This window comes from Bicyclus anynana, chromosome 11 (genome assembly GCF_947172395.1).
Source record: "Bicyclus anynana chromosome 11, ilBicAnyn1.1, whole genome shotgun sequence".
In the NCBI taxonomy this organism is placed as follows: Eukaryota; Metazoa; Arthropoda; class Insecta; order Lepidoptera; family Nymphalidae; genus Bicyclus; species Bicyclus anynana.
The window spans coordinates 4,287,382-4,311,751 of NC_069093.1; the positions used below are offsets into that span (position 1 = coordinate 4,287,382).

The 24,370-nt window shown below is 37.5% G+C and overlaps 1 protein-coding gene across 1 annotated transcript in view; it reads left to right on the forward strand.

Moving 5' to 3' along the window:
- Positions 1 to 618: 618 nt before the first annotated feature.
- LOC112054641 (protein eva-1-like) overlaps positions 619 to 24,370 on the forward strand; it is a 110,046-nt gene continuing 86,294 nt past the window's right edge. The window contains exons 1-2 of the mRNA XM_052884488.1: positions 619 to 1,156; positions 22,655 to 22,847. Coding sequence (XP_052740448.1) covers positions 22,775 to 22,847 — 73 coding nt within the window. The 5' untranslated portion in view covers positions 619 to 1,156; positions 22,655 to 22,774. The remainder of the gene's footprint in view (positions 1,157 to 22,654; positions 22,848 to 24,370) is intronic.

The following is a 24,370-nucleotide window of genomic DNA, read 5'->3' on the forward strand; positions in this document are numbered from 1 at the left end:
GAGTCAACGAGTCGCGAAGCTGAAGTGACAATGGGCGGGGCACATAGTTTGAAGAGCCGATCCCAAGGTGCTGGAATGGCGACCCTGCATTATAAAACGCAGGTTTGGTCGACCCCCCATGAAGTGGACTGACCACTCAAGCGAGTCACAGGGATTTGCAGGCGGCTCATAATCGTGATAGTTGGAAGTCCTTGCAAAAGACATATGTTCTGCAATGGACGTCCATCGGCTGATATGATTGATTGATTGATTGATTTGATGATAGATTTACGACTTGATAGCCTCTGCAAAGCAAGCTGTTCCCAATTATCCGATGTTACCTAGAAACTTTGTGCTTAATTCTAAGTATCCACATCAACGTTTGATCTTCTCAAAATCAGTGATTGTAACTTTGTTTTATCAATTCACCCGTATTTAATTATAGAGGATAATTCCTTTATGACATTTCAGTTAAAATGCGGCAATTTTTCAAGAACAAAAAAATAAAAAAAAATATTTACTTACACAATAAACTTCCGTTTTCTTTTATAAAACATTAACAATTCAATTTCTCATCTGTTATTGCAAACTTGCAAGGAGTTTTTCCTTCGTAACTGACGTAAATTTAAATTTTTCCGATCTGTCCATCTAAAACAGGTGTCCAATTCCCATGTAGGCGCACGTATAGAGTATTGCGTATTCAGCCGAACGGGATCACCGAAAACTCGCACTGAAATTTCATCCCGGCACAGAATTCAGACTTCAGTATCGTCACTCCGCCGAGGAAGTCAGTCGTGTCCACGCTCCCGATGCGTGCGGTTCCTGCAGGTTCGTCGGATAGATAGATCGAAAAAAACTTTCGTATTCATGGCATTGAGACAGTGACTAATAGTTTTTTTTTTAATTTAAGATTAAAAAAAAATGTAGTAGTGAAATAAAAATAATTAAATAGTGCTTTCACATCATTGAAAATAACATTTAATTTGTACTGTGTTATTGAAATTCAGATGTGTTTGAATGAATCCTTTGACAGTGAAATGTTTGGATTATTATGGTGTTTAATTTCGAATTGTATTTAGTTATTTGGATTTTGTTTACGGTGGATGCGTATTCAATTTAAGTAGTTGGATTTATTTTATGAAGTGGTTATTTTGGATTGTGGAAATTATGCCTTGATGTGAGTATATTGATGAATTTTTATTATTTACCTATAGCAGATTGCGTTAATTACCACTATAAAGTTACACAAATGTGGGTAGTTTTATGTAGTTCAACACATTTGATTGTGATAAATCTAGTAAACTTTTGAATATTATTTTTTATAAGAACAAGTCGTTGATCGGTTAAAACTCATGTTTTTATACCAAAGTATTAAGTAGTCAAGATTATCTAAAACAATAGGCTTTATTTATTTTTTTCATTTGCGCATTAGAATGATGTAGCCAGTTACAATAAGGATATATGCTAAGACAATGCGTATTTAGTCCTGTTATAAACAAATACCCTGAGTTATTAAATTCAGAAACATATACGTCGGGAGAGAGCTATAAGCTCTAGATGTATTATTGGCGAAGTCTTAATTTCATTTATACAAGGTCAAAGAGCTTCTGAGAGCTAATAAAAACTTTATTATAAGTATTCTAACAATCAAGTCGAAATCTTGACGTCCAGACATCGTCCTGTAGCAGACACACATGTCTACATTAGTGCACAAACTTTTGACGTGACAACGTCTTATAATTCGATGTCGAAACCGGCTGCACACTCGAAAAAAGGTGACGTCATGCGTCGTTCCCTAGCTCTAGGGTTGCCAACTTTCTGGTCTATGAAGATTATTACACAGTATTTTAGAAAACCGAACGTTTTCTTTTGAAAAATGCAACCATTCCATCAGTATTTTCTTATGACGTTGTCACGTTCAACCATCGTCAGTAAACCGACTTTATAGACAACCGATTTTTTCAAGAAGACTGGTGCACAGAAATTACTAGAGGAGGCTGTGTAAACACTAGACAGTGACGTACACTTCATATATTATGCAAAAATCATTAAATATTCTACCTATTCTGAGTCATTCCGGACCATTATTAATTTACAAATTTTAACTGAAACTAACATTATGAGTCGTGATAAGTAAGATCTTGCAGCGCATCGTATAAGACGAAATCTACGAAAGCCAAAGACCTGGCAGACGATACACCTACTGATTGAAATACCTTCGCGAGTGGTACGGGATGCGCATATTATGATCGTTGTTCCGATCTGCCGCCTCTAAAGTTATGGTAACCGTAATGGTCGTCAACTTTCGAAGAGAAGACACTTATAGAAGTTGCTTGGAGAATTTTCCATTTTGCGAAAGGAGAAACCCAGTCTCCACCAACTCGGGTCCAAATTATACGAATGATACACAACTGAAAATTGGCTTTAAATTAGGACAATTGAGGAGAAATTATGAAGCCAATTTAAAAAAAAATCTATATTTGCTTAATCAGTTAAATTACTTGTTACTGGTCACAGATCACTCCTGTCCCTTTGACATAAAATTCATCGTTTTATCAGTGTCAAACTGGCAGGCGACAGTTTTAATTAGGATTTGAAGTCAAAATAGTTTTTTTCTCGCTAGAGGAAGTGGTTAACGCACGTGTTAGTGAGTCTTCGGTGATTTTTTCGGTTTTTTTGTGTATATTTTCACAGTTTAAATAGTTATTATTGTGTTATTAATAACCCTACTGGTGCTGGTAATATAATATTATTAAATCATGGAGATAGATCCAGATCCCAAGCCCCCTGACCCGGGAATCGGGTCACGAAAACGTCCTGGAGAGGAAGGAGTTTCTTCTTCCTCCTCCAAAAAACCCAACGATACTCAATCCTCTCCATCCATCCAAAACACATACATACATCCTTCCTTCGCCAATGGCCCCAGGTTGTATTCTGTGGACGACAAAGGTCCATTCATTGTACAGGTTTCCCGGGAACTCGAAGACCCAACATCAGGCGCCTCTATAAGAGCCATTACTTTCGGCCAATTTTTACATAAAAATAAAATAACGTCGGTTGTTAGAGACGGCGTTAAAAATGTAGGTCGTAACAAAATCCTTGTGGAGTTTTCAACTCCACAAGCAGCCAATGATTTCCTTAATAACCAAATACTAACACTCTGTAAATATAAAGCTACCATCCCCACTTATAATGTATCTCGTATGGGTCTTGTAAAAGGAGTTCCCGTGGACTGGTCCATGGATGAGCTTGTGGAGTCTCTAGAACTCCCCACTGGTTGTGGGATTGTACTGAAAGCCAGACGGCTGAATAGAAAAACAACCAGTGAGGGTACTACCACCTGGGTGCCAACACAAACCGTCGTTATGACTTTCAGAGGGCAGATGCTCCCTGAAAGAATATACTCCTATTATTCTTCACTCACAGTAGAAATCTATAAATTTCCCACCATCCAGTGCCAAAACTGTTGTCGTTTTGGCCACATCAAGTTGTCTTGCCGGTCCAAGCCTAGGTGCTACAGGTGTGCTCAGCCCCACTCAGGAGATTCTTGCCCAGTACCTGCAAATCTATCCACATGCCTACACTGCTCAGGAAAACATTTTGCTATAGACAAGGACTGCCCAGAATTCTCACGCCAACAGTCTATAAAATTAGTAATGTCTCAAGATAATATCTCGTATATGGAGGCGGCAACTCAGTTCCCTCCTGTCCGTCGCTCATACTCAGAAATCACTAAAGATTCCCCTCCTACTAACTCCATGAGGACCCCTCCGAGACCTCAACCTTCTCCGAAATCCTCCTATCGACAAACTATATTTCGTTCCCCGCGTCCTCGAGCCCCCTTAGCGAAAGGGTATGACAAAAGAGCCCACCAAGATATTATTGGTGGATGCTCATCACCCCTCCCAAATGGTTGCGCTTTGAATGCTGACCAAGTTGATACCCCTCCCACCCAGGGCAGAATTCTAGAAATTCTGTCCGAGTTCCTAGTTAATATAATTACTCCATGTAGTGAAATCCCTTTACCGCCCAACGTTGCCCATAACCTATCCCAACTCTTTAAAATCCTTAACAATGGACCCAACAACCCTACTTCAATGGAACTGTAGAAGCTTACGTTCCAAAAAACACGAATTATTATCCCTCATAAATCTGCATAACCCTGTCATCATTGCCGTCTCGGAAACATGGCTGATTCCAGGTTCTCGTATTCGGGTTCCAGGTTTCTCCTGCTTGCGGGACGACAGAGATGACGGTTGTGCTGGTAGTGCCTTCCTTATGAAGCACTCCCTCCCTTATTCCCAAATCCCTCTCCCTCCCCACAGCCAACAGTTTAATGCTGTGGCTGTTCGGTGTCTAGATATTTCTTTTGTATCTCTGTATATTCCTCACCCTTCTTCTTCTGTTTTTCCTGAAATTCAATCTATCCTATCTTCTCTTCCCAGTCCGGTCATAGTCATGGGTGACTTCAACACTCACCACACTATGTGGGGGTGTCATGCCACTGATGGGCTTGCTCCTATGCTGATAGATATACTGGACGATGTTAACCTGTGCATCCTCAACGATGGTTCTCCTACACGTCGAGTATACCCTGGTCAGAATCCAAAATCAGCAGTGGACCTTACCCTTTGCTCCTCGAACCTGGCTTCCCAAATGAATTGGAGAGTGCTGCCGTCCACCCATGGCAGTGACCATTTTCCTATTATCATCTTATTAAATAATAGATCCGTTCCAATCCCCAACTATGATCCTCTTTTGAAATATAAACTTAAAAAAGCCAATTGGGCAGCATACGCCCAATCGGTTGACTGCATGATTGACTCCCTGCCAAGTCTTGAGATTGACGGAAATTCTATGATTTGTTATGAATCTTTTCTAAATTGTCTTAAATGTTCGGCTGATTCACATATCCCTAAAAAACATCCTCCCAAAAAACACATGCTTTCACCTCCCTGGTGGGATGATGAATGCAGTGATTTATTTAGGGAAAGAACTAATGCAGAGGAGACATACTCATCTTGTATGTCCCTAGAAAATTTTTTAGACTACCAAAAACTTGATGCTAAAGCCAAAAGGGTTGTATCGAAAAAGAAAAAGTTAGGTTGGATGAGTTTCTGTGAATCCCTTAACCCTCGCTCTCCTTCCTCTATTGTATGGACAAATATTAGAAGATTCCGCCGTTCCCTCAACCATGTTGACAGAACCTCCAATAATCCCTCCGATTGGCTTAACAACTTTGCAAACAAACTGGCTCCACCTTCTATTCCTAATGAGGATTTATTTCTGACTTCTACGCCAGCTCCAACCTCTGATGAAATGGATGCCCCCTTTTCACTCTCTGAGCTTCAAATGGCTCTCAGTGGTCTAAAAGACACAACACCAGGGGAAGATGGCGTGCCGTACTCTTTCCTAACTAATCTAAATGACAAAGCTAAATCCTATTTTCTTAGTCTTATTAATAATTGTTTTGAATCCGGTTCTATCCCTGATTCCTGGAAATCCCAAATTGTCATTCCCCTACTCAAACCTGGTAAAGATCCACTAAATTCAAATTCCTACAGACCCATAGCTTTGTCATCTACATTAGCTAAGGTGACGGAACACCTGCTTAAAAATAGATTGGAATGGATAGTGGAAAGCAGAAATATTCTACCCTCTTCGCAATTTGGATTTCGGAAGGGTATGAGTACTACAGACAGCCTCAGCATATTGACAACAGACATTCGGTTAGCCTTTACAAAAGGAGAGTACCTTGTGGGTGTCTTCCTTGATATTGCTTCTGCATATGACAATGTCCTTCTTCCGGTGCTCAGGCATAAACTGCTCAAGCTGAGTATTCCTCCGAGGATGGTACATCTCATATGTAATCTGTTATTTGGCAGATCCATTCTAGTTAAACACCAGTCTTCCTCTCTTCCCCCCCGGCTAGTCTGGAAAGGTCTTCCTCAAGGCTCAGTTCTCAGCCCTCTGCTATATAGCATATATACCCATGATCTTGAACTGTCTGTTAATAGTTTCTGTAACATTTTGCAATATGCTGATGATATAGTCCTCTATCACAGCTCAGGCAGTATAGAAGAAGTATCCTGTCGCTTAAATTCTGCTTTATATTATCTAAACCAGTGGCTGTCTGACCATGGTCTGTCCCTCTCAGTGGACAAATGTCAGGCAGTGAGGTTTACCAGGAAAAGATCCCTCCCTGACTTCCAAATTTTTATTGAGGGTCAACCAATCAACCTTGAAGATAATGTCAAATTCTTGGGCATTAATTTAGATAATCGACTGAACGGATTGGCTCATTGTGAATATGTGGTTAAAAAATGTGAAAAGGGCATTAATGTTTTAAGAGCAGTTGCTGGGGTCTGGTGGGGTGCTCACCCTTACTCTCTTAAATTATTGTACAATGCCCTAGTTAGAAGCTATATAGATTACTGTTTGTTTGTTATGGATCCTTTTAACAAAGCAGGTTGCGAAAAATTAAATAAAATTCAATTTAAATGCCTTAGAATTATTCTAGGAGCAGTGAAATCTTCCCCCACTAATGCCTTACAGGTAGAATGTGTTGACCCTCCTTTATCTATCCGTCGCCAATATCTTTGTGACCGGTATGTTAGCAAGGTGTTACAGTTATCATCACATCCTCTTTGGCCCAAATTAATTCAATTGTCCCGCACTCCCCACTGTCGTTACTCCTCTTCCTATTTACTAGACAGCTTCATGAAATTTAATAGCCTCCCTCATCCTATATCAAAATTCCAATATAACCCACTTTTTTCCACGCCATATAAAGCTCTGTTATATAACCCCCCTATCATCACAGATCTTGGCCTAGTTAAAGGAGCCCCAGATACTAGCATTAAATTTCAAGCCATTATTAATCAAAATTGGTCAAATCATCTACATATTTATACTGATGCATCAAAGTTATCCCCAGATGGATGTGTTGGTGCTGCCTGTTGGGTTCCCAGGTATAAGATAATATTAAAATTCAAATGTCCTCCCGAGTCTTCTGTGTTCACAGGAGAAGCCACTGCTATATTGGAAGCAGTCCTGTTTGCACAGTCCCATAACATTCAACAGACGGTTATTTTTACAGACTCATTAAGTTGTTTATTGTCCATTAAAGAAAACCCATTCAAAAGCAAATCAAGGTTTCACATAATCTTAAAGATCAGGCAAGCTCTGCTGTCAAGTTATCAAAGAGGACTATCCATCTTGCTTGTTTGGATCCCAAGCCACTCCGGAATCCCTGGAAATGAGACTGCCGATTCATGTGCAAAAGCTGCCGTGATTACTGGCTCCCTTGAGTATTTTGAAAATTCTTCGCAGGACTTGACTGCCCTGGCTAAAACTTATCTGGATAGATCTTGGGAGTCCTTCTGGAATGAATCAAAATTGGTGAAAGGCAAACATTTTTCATCTATCCAACCAAATATACCAAGACGTCCCTGGTTTTTCTTTCAAAAAATGACTGAACGTTGGGTTCTTACAACTATTTCTCGTTTGCGTCTTGGTCACTCATGTACACCTGTGCATCTAAACAAGCTCCGGATTAGGGATAACTCTATCTGTGAGTGTGGTTTGGATGAAGGCACTGTTACTCATCTCCTTTTTAACTGTCCCAGACTTCTTCATCCTCTCTATGACATTCTTCCCCCAAAAGTCCCTCGTCCTTTAAGTGTTAAATGTTTGTTAATGTTTGTGTTTAGTCCATATTGTAGATTTTTGTGTAAATATGTAGAATGTAATAAGATTAAATTGTAATATATGTTTATACTATGTAAATTATTTTAAATATTTTGTTAATATTAATATATGTTATTTGTGTTGTTATAGGTTAGGAACTAACAAAAATATTATGTAATAGTAACTATCTAGTAGATTCTCAAAATTGAACTTGTCAGCTCTCACTGAACAATCTCCTTCGTGCCTTCTCCATCTACTCGACACTGGCGAGATAAACCGTGCCCAGTTGGCACAAATGAAAGCCATTAAGAAGAATTGAATTGAATTGAAGTCAAAATAGGACAATATATTCGATCGATATAAATATGTCGAATCTCTAGGAGAACTGTCAGTTTGATAACAGAATGACATCTACTTCATTGATTGGCATTTGACATTGACAAGCCGCGTTTGATAAGATTAAGATTCTAATGGAGTCGTCATCAACCCATATTCGGCTCACTGCTGAGCTCGAGTCTCCTCTCAGAATGAGAGGGGTTAGGCCAATAGTCCACCACGCTGGCCCAATGCGGATTGGCAGACTTCACACACGCAGAGAATTAAGATAATTCTCTGGTATGCAAGTTTCCTCACGATGTTTTCCTTCACCGATTGAGACACGAGATATTTAATTTCTTAAAATGTACACAACTAAACAGTTGGAGGTGCATGCCCCAGAACGGATTCGAACACACACCCTCCGGAATTGGAGGCAGAGGTCATATCCACTGTGCTATCACGGCTCTAATGGAGTAATTTAGTAAATATACAAGATTTGTAGTACATTTGTCATTTCTGTATCGTTCTGAAAAGTGAGCCCAATTTCGGACATCTCTTTTGTAAGTAGGTATGCTACCTTACTTAAGCCACTCTGTGCAGAATGCAGATAATGACCATGGAATGAAACCACAAAACAATAATGACAATTAGTTACTACATTACTACAAAATTTATGGACCAAGACGCCACACAATTTATGGACCCACTGAGAACTTTGTTGTTCAGAATAGGTTCATAAATTAAATGACCGGGAAATCGACGTTTATTTGGAATATCGTCGACACCCTCGTTACATACAAGGCTCCAAACTACATTGGCTGTCAATCTAAAAGTTAAATCGTAAAAGAGATTTTCTATACATTTATACCTACGCGATTTCTTTTCGTCCGAAATTTCTCAGTGCCTGAAGACATGCGTGTTGCCAGTGATGACCTATGATTCCGAGACTTGGTCGCTAGCTATGGGCCTCTTAAGAAGGCTCAGAGTCACACAGCGATGGAACGAGCTATGTTAGGAGTATCTCTGCGTGATTGAATCAGAAATGTGGAGATCCGCATAAGAACTAAAGTCACCGACATAGCTTTACGAGTTGCGAAGCTGAAGTGGCAATGGGGAGGGCACATAGTTCGAAGAACCGATGGACGTTGGGGTCCCAAGGTGTTGGAATGGCGACCCGGCACCACAAAGCGCAGTGTTGGTCGACCCCAACCAGGTGGACTGACGTGGACAACAAGCGAGTCGCAGGGATTCGCTGGATGCAGGCGGCTCAGTATCGTGATGTTTGGAAGTCCCTACAAAAGGCCTATGTCCAGCAGTGGACGTCCTTCGGCTGATATGATGATGATACCTACTTACAATAAAACTAATATTACAAAAAGACATAAAGTTTGTGAGATTGTGTTTGTGTCATAGACTACATTTTACGCCTGTATTCGAACTGAAAGGGGAACTATGCGGGTAAAACCGAGGGCGTCTGCTAGTTTCCATTGAAAGGCGATATCTTGATATATAAATGCGATAGGTTATTCATCACGAAATCTCGAAAACCACTTAATGTACAAAGATGAAACTTGGCAGGGAGGTAGTTTATACGAGTAGTTAGTAGGTATTCGCTAAGAAAGGATTTTGCGATATCGAATCGATACTGAAGCCAAACAGAACTTTTGTCTGGCTATCTGTTCGTCTTTTTGTCGACCGCGCATCACGCCGAAACTACTAAATAAATTTAATTAAAATTTGTTACCACCGGTCCAATTAAGACCACATTAATACTTTCCAACAAGCATAATTGTAATCAAGCGCGAGCCTATCTTTCATAAAAGAAAATGTCGCCATAAGCTTCGTGTCCTTGTTATTACACCAGCGATCCTTCAAACTGAAACAGAGGAATGCCGCTTGGCGGCAGATATACGCGTGGCAGTAGTACTTTCCTAGACGAGCACTACAAAAAATACTCTACCACACATATAATAACATTTTACTAATCAGCCCAATATTATGTTGATTCATACAGTTATATCCACGGGATCTAATGGAAGGAAGCCTATGGATTTTCGTAAGGCAATTCAAACCCCGTACTGTATATAGTTATAAGTTATAACTAATCTCTTGGTATTGGTAATATGGTAATATCCATGGTTATTTACATAATTCAAGCCGCTTGTCAGTGAGGATGATTAATCATGCCATTCCTATTCGTACTTCGTCTCAAATGTATATTCATCTATGCATTATTGTGTGTATATTATGTGTGATGCTACGCTGTGATTGATTTGTTAATGGTAGGGTATATTTGGCAGCCATGTTGTTTGCCAAAGGTCAGGACGATTTTCGTTTGCGGCGAAATCGTCAAGGCTTTGCTATATGCAAGTATTTTGTAGGGTTGCTCATCTAAGCATTATTGTGTGTATATTATGTAAGATTCTACGCTGTGATTAATTTGTTAATGGTAGGGTATATTTGGCTGCCATGTTGTTTGCCAAAGGTCAGGACGATGTTCGATTGCGGCGAAATCGCCAAGGCTTTTCTTTATGCTGATTAAATACTACACAGCGCGCGGCATCGTCTGCGTGGGTTTAAATTAATTTAAAAATCTGTAAGATCTATTTGATTGAAAGTATCCTATTATGGAATCCATAATACAAAATATATTGTGTATACCTATGCTGTAATGCTATACAAAATATTAATTAATTAAATATTTTACAACATGACTTTCATAAAGTATTTACTCGTAACTACTTCATTATAATGTTTAATTAATAAAATAATTAAATACATACAGTACATAAAATACAATTGAAGTGTCTGCTATGATTTAAATGTAATTATATATCATCAAGTGCTTATACCTGCCTATTTACAAAAAAAAAACCGATAAAACAAAAAACAAGCTTTTTTAAACATTTCGTGTCTGTTTGGAACTACCGGGCTAATTTTTGGAACGGCTGAACCGATATCAATGGGATTTTCAATAAAATAAGGCTATTAAGCAAAATATAGGCTGTTTTTTCATCCCAATAAAATAATGGTTTCCCGGGGATTTGTAAAAACCCGAATTCAACGCGGGCGAAGTCGCGAGCTACCGCTACTCATAAAATAAATGTAATTTAGAAAATAACATGTCAATTAGAGTGAAATGTATTACAATGATCCCTCAAGGATACACAGGATCTGCATTTACGTGAACGAACAATTATTAATTTAAATTTAGGCTCAAAACACGTGATATTCTCATCAACATTCCATTTTGTGGTGTTCAGAACAGCGTTTATCAGTGTGATATAGATTTATGATTAATTATTTCAAAGTTCTCGCTTCGCGTTCTATATTCCATTACGTTTCGGAGGGTAAACGTATCTTTATCGCAGGGGTAAATTGTTTGTAAGAAATTAAACTAAGCGAAAGCTTTTAAGGAGAAAAAAATGTTATGTAATAGGCATATTAACCTGGTAAAGATTTTATTAAGGTAAAAATAATTGACGGACCAAGCAGATGGTCCACCTAATAATAAGTGGTGAACCAACGCGTTTGAACGGAGCAATACCTTGCAGAGTATGCTGGGATTATGTCCTACTACCATATATAGTGTTTTTTGTATCGAATTAGTAATTTATGATTGAACATTAATTTCGTTTTTGTTGTTCACAATAGTACAATAGGCTTGAAAATGACCTCGCAGAGAGAGTTGCCATTAAAAATCCAATTACAATTATGAATTTTTAAATTTGCTTGCAAACAAATCCAAACGCACACGTTTCAGTTGGTCAAAAACCTTAAAGGTTGGATACAATTAATTAATTTTAATGTCATATTATAAAATACTAGCGGACGCCCGCGACTTCGTCCGCGTAAAAATTTATGTAAACTTCTCTACCTCTACCTTACCCTGCTCGTAAACCTACCCAACCCTACCCTACCCTACCCCTACCTTACTCCTACCCTACCGCTAACGCTAACCCTACCCTTCCCCCACCTTACCCCTACCCTAACCCTACCCGTACCCAATCCATACCCTATCCTATCCTACCCTTAATCTACCCTAAAAGACTATAATTTCCCAAGCGACTTCAATGCTAATACTATAAAGAGGTAAAGTTTGAATGGTTGTCGGGGGTAATCTCTGGATCTACTGGACCGATTTGGACAATTCTTTTACCAATAGAAAGCTACATTATTTGCGAGTGTCATAGGCTATGTTTGGTCCTCATATTCACATGGGAACGGGAACCACGTAATTGAAGCCGCGGGGCGTCATATAGCGGAATTTCTGCGACTTTCAGAAATTTTGTATTATCTCCGAAACTATATAACTAATTAACATACTGTAAAGGGCAAATCTTATCTCTATAATATCCTTGTGATTATTAAATAATTTATTTTGATAAGGATTTAAGTTTAGTTGTGTAAATAATGACGTAAACCTTAGTTTAAAATTTAAATAATTTATTAAAGTACTAAAGGTACTATATCTGCTAAAATATAAAAGATAGATATATGGTGTCGCGGACTTTTTTGTAGAACTTTTAAAGGTTCAAAAAGCCTCCATACATTTATTTCAGTTATACGCAATGGTTGAGGCAGCGCATGCGAATAAGTAAGTTTTTCGGTCCGACCTGTAAGAGAAAACCCGCGATAACTCAGTAGTTATATATGATAGAAATATAAAATATAGCCTATAGCACTCCCCGATAACGTAGCATTCTACTGGTGAAAGAATTTTTAAAATCGGACCAGTAGTTCCGAAGATTACCCCATTTCAAAGAATTGTTACAAACTTACAAACTTACAAACTTTACCTCTTTATAATATTAGTATAGATTACTTACTCTTATTAATTTTATAATCTCACTCGTGTATATTTTCTTTGAACCTCTGTAGGGTTATAAACAGTTTCAAAAAGCACCTTTTAAATCCGCTACATCACTAAATTTTCAAAAGATATAAGCGCCATCGTGTATTTAACCAGCCCTGGGGGTTAATTTTCGTTGAACATAAGACCTTTATGAATTTATAGGAAAATTTACGCTTTTCTAAGCTCGAGATTTTCAATTTCATCATGACTGTTTTATTAAGGTTGCTTAATAATACTCGTGATATAAAATTTAAAGTCCCTCGTAATGATAATTACGTTTTTGAGCTTAGTTAAGGCCCAAAAAGTGTTATTAGGCTCTGTGTTCAAATATTCTCAGTGTGACGAGATGGATGCTTAGCCTGAGAAGAAATAAGGCCTTAAGTCATCATGGTTACGAAAAGGTTTATATGTGTTTTTATTCGAGTTATATTATTACTTTTTTTATTCAAAAACAAGTTATCTCTTGACTGCAATCTCACCTGATGTTAAGTGATTATTTTCGGTAAAGAATATAACCCCAGAGTTATGGGAAATACTCACTTAAAAGCTTTTTTAGCTGGTGGGAGACTTCGGCTGTGGCTAGTTGCCACCCTACCGACAAAGACGTAGGGCCAAGCGATTTAGCGTTCCGGTACGATGTCGTGTAGAAACCGACAGGAGTGTGGATTTCATCCTACTCTTAACAAGTTAGCCCGCTTCCATCTTAGATTGTATCATGACTTACCATCAGGTGAGATTGTAGTCAAGGGCTAACTTGTGAAGAATAAAAAAAAGTAATACTCGTACCAATGTGGGACGTGGATATAAAAGTTTAATACCAAAATCGTCCAAACATGTTTTATATTTTCTTCAGGATAAGAGAAATGACGTTCTCAATTGCCAGACATTCGGATTCTTGGCCATTCGCCAAACAACTTCGGAATTCGGATCCTTCGGATTAGACTTTAAGTGTTACATGCTACCTTCAAAATCCATTACGATGCAAATTGCATAGATAAACCATAGTTCAAATTAAAAACAAATCAAGATTCATTAATTTCAATTAGGCTTAGTTTACCATAATAATATGTATTAGGCATACTATACCTTACCTTAACAGCCGATAGCCGTCCACTGCTGTTCTGTACTGTTCCATACATGCTGGCAAGCGAGGATAGGTGGAGAAAGGGCGCTCCATTGTATTATAGGCAGACGGGTGCAAGATCAATGGGAGCAGCAACGAATGAACGATGCCTAAAAGACAACCCCTTTCCAAAGTAACATTCACATCGGTACCGGGAAGGAAGGCCGGTGAATGTAGGAGGTTTTAGTCCACAGGGCGCCGTATATCGGTGAAGTCGGGCTTCGGCATCCAGGCTACATACATGGACATGGACATAGGCCTTTTGCATGGACCTCCAAGCACAACGGTCTCGAGCCAACATCCTATATAGTCTAGCTAGTATGTAACTTCATTATGTGACTATAGCTGAGACTATAGTCACATAATGAAGTCTAGCAAACATTCAATCAGCAAGGAAAAAAGTGAGTCTGCTGTGGTATGCGTTGTAGATTTACAAGACGGAGGTACTGGGTTCAATTCCTGGCTACGTCGATTGAGGTTTTCTTAATTGGACCAGATCTGGCTGGTGATATGCTTCGGCCGTGGCTAGTTACCACCCTACCAGCAAACGTGTCGCCAAGCGATTTAGCGTTCCGGTACGATGTCCTCGTTCATTCAATTCAAGTGAGATAGCAGTCAAGGGCTGTCAACAAAGTGTACTAGTCAGGGATCAGTGGAACATTTTTTCAACAATCAGTTGTACACTAACAAGTTAATTTTTCATCTCGATAAAACGATCAAATTTTTTATTTCCGAAAATTCTTGATACTGGTAACTAAGGGTAACTGAGTTATCAGGAAATGAAAATTTCTAAGCTTCGGAACGAGATAACGTACCACGCAATTTGTAGGACATTGTGGCTATTAATTAATTAAGATTTATTAACTATATAAATTCATTAACAGTGAAAAAAACAGCTGGTTAGTAAAAACTTCAACCCTACTAAAAATATAGGCTCAAAATAAATCTTAGAACCTAAAGTTAAAACACTGAAAGGGTAATTTGGAAGCGCGCTAGTTTCACCAATTAAATATTCAATTAGAAAATCACCGTTTTGTGCGCTCCGACTTTTAATGAGTGCGGTGGATGGAATTTCGAATGAGGTCGAAAGAAAGACAAAGATTGAGAGCATTCAGAACTTCGTTTTTAACGTACTAATTAATTTATTATGACATAAAACTCACGTGATGCAACGTCGGCGTACGCCCGACTAGTTTCGAACCCAAGTCATCGGGGCCCTTAGCCCCTATTCTCTGATAAATGCAATATTATGGTACTGTTTCACATGCTCTAAAATAGCATGCTAAAACATTCGTGTTATGCTCCATACGAGTATGCTTATTATCAGTTTATATTTGCTAGCTATAAGCATGCTATTTTTAAGTATGCTCCTGAATAAGCATGCTCAAAGCAAACATTCCAATTACACATGCTAATTTGTATCTATCGCTCTCGGTCTATAGTATCGTGTTAGACAGAGAGAGATGAAGGTGAAGATAATACAGAATAGCAATGCTGATCAACTAGCATACTCAATAATGAAACCTGTTCAGACGCGCTTAAAGCACGCTTTCTTTCACCCGCGCAGCAAGTAGCATGCTCATAATTAAGCATGCTCATTGTTAGCGATACACATGCTAATAAGTAGCAACTACTCAATAGTAGCATGCTTTTGTGCTTGAAATGAGCATGTGTAACAGTAGCTTTAATTTAATACTGTACGTGCTTGTTCAGTCAAATTGACAAACCTAAGCTGAGAGTTAGTTTTTTAATACAATAAATACACAAAAGAAATATTATCTAAACAAGCATGCATCACAATGCCCTAATTATAAAAAAAAAGGGTTGTACACAGAAAGAAAACAGTAATCTTAATGACAAAATTCAACAACCGTAAAACAACTGTACCAGACGAAATTCTTTTAATTTGGGGCAAAAATGTTGTTCCTTCGAGGGAAAAGACGTTAATTTCTCTCTTCCCTCAGGATGAAGACATGTTTTTTCAAAAACGCTAAGAATAAATGAAGGCAATCACGGGAGCGAAGGCTTTCTTTTTATTTTTCTCGAGCGCAACGTTTAATTCTAGTTGAATGATATTTTAACGTTGAATCGAGTCTTTCTCAGTTTTGTAATATACAATAAAAAAAGGAAACTTATTACATTGGACCGCTTATTATTCAACAAATTTGTTATCTTGTGTTTGTTTGCTTGTTGCTTGCTTGATGTGTTTGCTTGATTGTGATTTCAACAAATCATAAAAATGGTTTTCAAAGAAAATGAACATTAATTCATGTTTTACCTACATGTTCATGTCATCATTTTTCAAAGAAAATGAACATTTCATGTTTTACCTACATGAACATTATGTTCATGTCATCATCATCATTATCATCAGATCAACAAACCTCTGTTTCCCTAACCTTAGGGATATATTATTTTGTACAAAATTTTGTTTTTTTTTTTATTTTATTAATTCTACTTACTACTTACTGCTATTATATTATCTACATCATTATAAATATAAAAAAGGAAATATATTAAATTTAAATTATATCTAAAGACTCAGGCGTCGTAGAATTCGTCCGAATCGATGTTCATTGGTAAAGTGCCCAGAAGGCTGGCAATATTGCCACGTTGTATGGCAATAGTAATTCTCTGGCCTAAATATAGGCCAGCTTTCTGGTCACGGGAGGATATCACATCTCCAGTAAAAAATACTTATAAATATTAGACTACTTGGTAAAAAGTTAAGCATAAAAAAATATACGCGTCGACATGAAAACTTACTCCGTTTTTGTGTCGGTTAAAAAAACACCCTAAACCGAATGTCGACAAAAATAGACCAAAGATTTTGGATCACTTTGTGAATTTCCGCTCATTGTATCGACGTCTTATGGGTTCTGATCTCTTCAAAGAAAACGCCCGGAATACTTTTTTTAGCATGATCCCAATACTTACCCCCATATATACAAGTTAGATGACCCCAATATTTATTTATTGTCAAGATTTTGTTTAACTTTATCATTATCAAAGTAGAACCACCAGGTTGCTCCAATGCGCGTCGGCGGGCTTAAGTTTTGGAATTATTATTTACGAAGCTATTCAAATCCTGTCCGGGCATGCACCTCCAACTATTCTGGCAAGTTCGTTGATAACACTCCCATGATATGCGGGCGACACGAGGAAAGACAGCGCGGGTGTGAAAGTGACGTGCATCAGTCGTGGGTTTTTCATTCATCGCTACACGCCCCCCGTCACATCGAGAGTGTTACGAACGAAGTTGCCAAGCTATATTCAGTTAAATGCATTTAAAAAAAATACGTGTCTCAAACGGTGAAGGAAAAATATCGCGAGGAAACCTGCATACATGAGAATTTTCTTAATTCTCTGCGTGTGTGAAGTCTGCCAATCCATATTGGGCTAGCGTGGTTGTGTATTGGCCTCATTCTGAGAGAAGACTTGTGGTCAGCAGTGAGCCGAATATGGGTTGATAATGTTGATCTGATGCTTATGTAACTAACCATTTCACCAACAACTTACAGAAAAACTACTAAGTAGAGAATAATTTTGATTTAACTACTTTGCGAAAAACAGCAACACTTAACGTAGCATTTACATTTATAGAGTCATTTATTTTTATCGAAGGCCGAACAAAAATAGACAAGGGAGTGTGGCTAAGGGAAATCGTTTGGAGATCCCCCGCTATTTGTATTGGCATTCGCTTATAGATTCGCCCGTTAATGGCACTAATCCTGAGGCTTCTTTGTTCTTGAGTGTGTTTGCTAAGTGCCGGAATAATATTAATGTTAGCGGGTTTCGAGACGTTTCGAGTGTTTGAAGTATGGATTCAACACATGTATCTTATGACATCTATACTAATATGCTGACATATGCTAAAAAAGCTGAATATTTTGTTTGTTTGATTGAACGCGCTAATCTCAAGAATTACTGGTCCGATTTGAAAAAATCTTTCAGTATTAGATAGCCCATTTATCGAGGAAGACTATAGGCTATATATTATCCCCGTATTCCTATGGGAACGAAAACTACGCGGGTGAAACCGCGCGGCGTCAGCTAGTTATCAATATCCAGTGATTGGTGAAAACGTGCCACAAGTGCCTTGCACTTTATAGATGCATTAAAAAATAAAGTTAAACTATAATCCGACTACGTAAAAAAGTGGTCTAAAAAAGATGAAACAAGAAAATATTTCAGATAGAAAACGAGAAATGCATAGGTACTAAAATGAAACTCGGTTTAATTTTTTTCGAGGTTAGAATATCAGGTTTAAATTCCATCATAAATAACTATTTTATAAAATTTATATAGCGCATATCACCCATATAGCGTATGTCACCCGAGCTATTCTTACGAATCTTGTGACATCTCATTCATTAAAATCAGTTCAATAGTTTATGCGCTACGGTGGAACATACACGCATACATTCACAGACTGCCAAACTCATTAAGTACCCTTCCTTTTGGTTTCGCCGTAGTCGGGTAACAATATTAGATCTATTCAAGACTTTGTCCTTTAATGAGACTCACGGCTTAGCCCGTTACATAATTTGATTTGCCACATTTAATTAATGGCTAACAGTTTGTTCAACACTACTACTTAACTAGGACTATTCTTTTTCAAATTGCCTACTACAGGTCACTGGAGTTCTCTTGCCTATAAGAGAGCGGTTACACAATGCTGTTTAAACAGTAGTCGGTAATGAATGGTTTTTATAATTAATATGGAACCGTCGACTTAACCTGCAGACATGGGAGTGTAGCATCCCCAATTTGAGATCTGGAATCTGTCTACTATATCTAAGCAATTTATTTACTGGACCAAGAAGGCACCACAATAACCTAAATATTCAATAACTCAAGCCCAACCGAAAGTGGCGAAGACTTACAATATTTCATCGTATAGATCCCGGCGAACACATTATTCCTTTCAAAGGCTAGCAGATTAGAAGCGAAGCTCAACAGAAAGGAAATTTTTCTCTTTTTATCTTAGTGCTCGCGGCGTTACAGCTTTATTTCCTTTGGGATTTTCTTTAACCTAGGTTTGATAGATAGCAGTAGGTAGATAATTGTTTCAGAAAATATTTACCAGCTGTTTTCTTTATGAAACAAAGGCAAGAATATTTCTAGAACAAGTATTGTCTGCAGGCGGGGGCTAATAATACTTTCTTACGGGCAAAGAATGAAATACCAATGTTTGTCACCGCATGCGGCAACATAAAGAAATTAGTCAGAAATTTATTTAGATACTGTGATACTTGCTAAGCAGTCGGGTTTTTTGTTTTTATAATAATATTTCTTTTGTTTACCGCGGAACTGCTTAACGTTACTCTGTACTTACTTTCCTTTTGTAATTTCTCTCTCTCTTTAGCTCTTCTTTTTACGCGAATTTCTTCTTTTTGCACACGAATAGACACCACTGGCACAATCAAAACTTACGGCTCTAATTAAACGTGAGATTTACTTTACTAAAGTCTAGTCTTCATCATTTAAAACATAACAACGTTACTTCGTATTTAATTTCCTGGTGTTAATTACTCTCTCTCTCTCTCTCTCTCTCTTTTATCTCTTTTAACATGAATATAGAAATAGACACCACTGGCACAAACCAACTTATAGCTCTAGCTAAACGTGAGATTTACTTTGTTAAACTCTAGTCTTCATCATTTAAAACTTAACAACGTTACTGTAGATTTACTTTCCTGGTGTTAATTTCTCTTTCTCTCTCTTTATATCTCTTCTTTCTACATGAATTTAGATATAGACACCATTGGCACAACCCAACTTGCAGTTTTAACTAAACGTGAGATTTACTTAACTAAACTCTAGTCTTCATCATTTAAAACTTAACTACGTTACCTCGTATCTAATGTCCTGGTATTAATTACTTACTCCCTCTCTCTCTTTTATCTCTTCTTTTTAAATGAATGTAGACATAGATACCACTGGCACAACCCAACTTACGGCTTTAACTAAAGACTAATTTACTAAACTCTAGTCTTCATCATTTAAAACTTAACAACGTTACTGTGTATTTACTTTCCTGGTGTAAAGTTCTCTATCTCTCTCTTTATATCTCTTCTTTTTACATGAATATAGACAAAGACACCACTGGCACAACCCAACTTACGGATCTAACTAAACGTGAGACTAATTTATGACATAGACACCACTGGAACAACCCAACTTTTAGCTCTAACTAAACGTGAGATTTACTTTACTAAACTCTAGTCTTCGTCATTTAAAACTTAACAACGTTACTGTATATTTACTTTCCTGGTATTAGCTTCTCTTTCTCTTTCTTCTTTTTACATGAATAGATATATACATTTTCTGGGTTATGCCACACATCGCAGGGTATTGTCCTGGATGTCATGTTGTACTGGAGATATTGTGATGTGTGGCATAATTTCGAAATAATTTGAAGGCGGTGCCAATCCAGTGTCATGTTTTAATTAAAGCCGTTTCTGAAAGAACCACAGAAATTTTGTAATTTAAACAGCTTGAATTAAATCATCACTTTAGCTTGGCACCGCCATCAAACTGATCAGAAGGTAGCACATAGGTAAGATGTTATTTTTTGCTTTTTAGTTTAGGTTAATTTTTGAGTTAGAAGTCGGTTGAATTTTTTTTAATAAATTTTTTATACATGAATATAAACATACCATTAGCACAAACCAACTTACAGCTCTAACTAAACGTGAGATTTACTTTACAAAACTCCAGTCTTCATCATTTAAAACTTAACAAAGCAGCCCTGGCGTATTACTTCGCTACACGGAGCTTCAATACTTTCGCAAAAAGGTTTCGAAGAAACTTCTTATCTGTATAGTTCTTCAATTGAACATTTCGCAACGAAGTTTCTAAATCTAAATCGTTAACGTATAAGAAGAGGCATTAAATCGAATATAGAACAACCTAACTACAAGTAGTTTTAATGATTCATGATGATATTCGTCATCAACCCATATTCGGCTCACTGCTGAGCTCGAGTCTCCTCTCAGAATGAGAGGGGTTAGGCCAATAGTCCACCACGCTGGCCCAATGCGGATTGGCAGACTTCACACACGCAGAGAATGAATATAATTCTCTGGTATGCAGGTTTCCTCACGATGTTTTCCTTCACCGATTGAGACACGTGATATTAAATTTCTTAAAATGCACACAACTGAAAAGTTGGAGGTGCATGCCCTGAACCGGATTCGAACCCACACCCTCCGGAATCGGAGGCAGAGGTCATATCCACTGGGCTATCACTGCTCATCATATCATGATGATATTATAATTCATATATTGATGAAAAATTTTTATTGATGAGATGAGAAATGGCAGGAGAAATTGGAAAGTGTTGGTCTACGAATCAGTCAAACGAAAACTGAATACTTATTCTTGGACTTTGGCGGTACATCTCAATCTTCCAAAATTGCCTTAAATGATGTAACCCTACCAGCTTGCTCCGATTTTCGGTACCTCGGGTCGCTTTTTCAAAACGATGGCAATGTGGACCGAGATGTAAAAAGTAGAATGAATGCGGGATGGATGAAATGGCGACAGGTCTCAGGTGTACTATGTGACCCGCGAATGCCTCTTAGACTTAAGGGTAAAATATACAAAACGGTTGTAAGACCTGTCGTGCTGTATGGATCAGAATGTTGGGCGGTGAAAGGGACGGATAGTAAACGAATGCATGTGAACGAAATGCGTATGTTGAGATGGATGTGTGGTGTGACAAGAATAGATAAAATAAGGAATGAGTATATAAGAGGAAGTCTGAAGGTGGCGCCAGTGACAGAAAAATTGAGGAGTAGAAGGTTAGCTTGGTATGGACATGTAATGCGTAGAGAGGAAAGTCATATTACTAGAAAAATGTTGAATGTGCAAGTGGAAGGTCATAAGAGGAGAGGAAGGCCAAAGAAGAGATGGTTGGATTGTGTGAAAGAGGACATGTGTTTAAAAGGAGTGGATGATGAGTTGACGAGTAATAGAAACGAATGGAAAAGATTGACATATTTTTCCGACCCCACTTAAGTGGGATAAGGGTAAGGAGATGATGATATTGATGAAAAATTTTGCGATATTGCAAACAGACATTATTTTTACTGTTTCAAACAACTGATCGCGGTCAGGCCCTAGAAGTCGTTAGGCTCAAAAAAAAATTGTATTCGTAGTTAGACTGTTTAAACTTTGTATGTGATATTTATGGCGAGTTAGACAAATTATTATTTGTTGTTTTCTAATTATTATTAATATGAACTTTATACAATAACGATAAAGCTCAAATTGACATGGGAAGAAGAAAAAGGCTATTGTTATGGTTTTTCCGGCAATTATTCGAATTTTTCTCGCCTCAAAACCATCCTAGAACTTCAACAAACATTTAAAAAAAGAGTTGGCCAAATTGGTCCATGCGTTGTTGAGTTATGCGCTTACCAACGCCTTTTGATGATTCATATTATAGATGAGGCGTACCATGTTGTTGTTTTCCTTTCAAACCATCTTCCATTCTTCGATGCATCCGATAAAGATTAATATGCCCACTGAAAGTTGTCCAACAAAATTACCACTTGGTTTTAAATAACTTTCTTTATATATTTTGCAAATTGTAAATGTAATTGACATTTCGTCATGATTTCGCGATAGATGTAATTAAGTTAAAAATTGAACATATAATTAAATTAAACTATCTTTTGCAGGTCAGAGGTGAATTCACTGGACTTATGAAGAGTAAAGAATTTCATATGGACTACAATATACCAGTGAAATGTGAAAGTGTATTCGACGTGTACATAAGTGTTGAGAGTTAAGTGGATACGATGGCACGGACGACTGGGTTTCTTATAGTGTTATGGATCTCTATTATCCCTTCACATCGAGCTGATAATTTAGGTGAGGCTTCTCTTGAATCTTTGTATTATTCTTATGTCTTTTTCAAAATATACTATGTATACGGGATGTTCCGGAAATAGCACGATAAACTTTAGCTGTGATAGAGTATGTCTTACTAATTGGTGATAGACATCAAGGTCTACTAAAGTAAAGCAATATATGAAAGCGAAATTTTACAGTTTTGTTGATTTTTTTTACAAAACATCAAAATCCCTTCAGGGCAATTTAGTTTTACCATGCGTAGAAAAGTTACATAAGCGTAGATTTTCTACTTGAAAATTATTATTACACAACATAAGAGACGAAACATATTCCCATTCTGTGAGGAAACTCGTGCTTAAAAGTGAGCCAAACACTAATTGTCAATGATGACTATACTGTTCAAATAAGAGCAGCTAAACTAAGCAAAGCATTAGTAATTTCCCGTACAGGTCTTTTACAAAGAGCTCTAATTCTCTTTTAACCCCTCTCATTCTGAGAGGAGACTCGTGCTCAACCGTGACACGATTAAGTAATTTCCCGTAGAAGTCTGTCACGACTCTAATTCACCTAAATAGTAATAATTCACTCATTCAAACGTCCTACCCCGAAGGCATTGTGAGAATCAACCCACAATGAAATTGTACCTGTGATTACAGTCTGACAATCATAAATATTGGTAGCAGTAACAATCACGGGCCATTGTCATGTCATCGATCGTTGGACAATGTATGGGAGCATGTCAAAATGACGTCACTTCAATTATTCGCCTCGTCGGGATAAATGGAATTGAATTCTGTACGGTTGGCTTAACATTTCATTAGGTTGAGTAGGTAATAGGACTTTTTTACATTTGATGGTTATTTCGTTTGTTTTAGTGGAATACTTATTTTATTCTATACTAGCGGACGCCCGCGACTTCGTCCGCGTGGAAATGAATGTAAACTTTCAAGCCCTATTTCACCACTTTAGAGTTTGAATTTCAAAAATTTTTGAATCCTATTATATTTTGTATTTTTTTATGATTTATAAACATTTAAAACTGTATCTAACTCTAAAATGAAGGACTTTCCATACAAACTTTCAACCCCTATTTCACTCCCTTCTTATTTTATTTTCGCAATAAAAAGTATCCTATAACCTTCTCCGTATTATGGTCTTAAACCGTGCCACGTTTCATTTGAATTCACTGAGTAGTTTCAGCGTAATCCCCGAATATCAAAAAAAACACGGACAGGCAGATAGACAGACAAAAAATCGAAAAAAATATACTTTTAGCTTCAGTATCGATTATATAATGCCCCCCAACAAAAAATTTCAAAATATCTTCAATGTACAGAATGTACAAAATGTATAGAATTCGTATTATAAGTATAGATTCTAGATGGCGCTGTCGTCCGTTATGCCACGCTAACGGTGTTACAAATGGTATAAGTAAATTCTCAAATTGCGAATAAATGTACCTATAGAATACGACTTACTTACGACCAGTTTTATTATAAGTATACAGATAAATATAGATATAGACACAAGTATTACAGTGA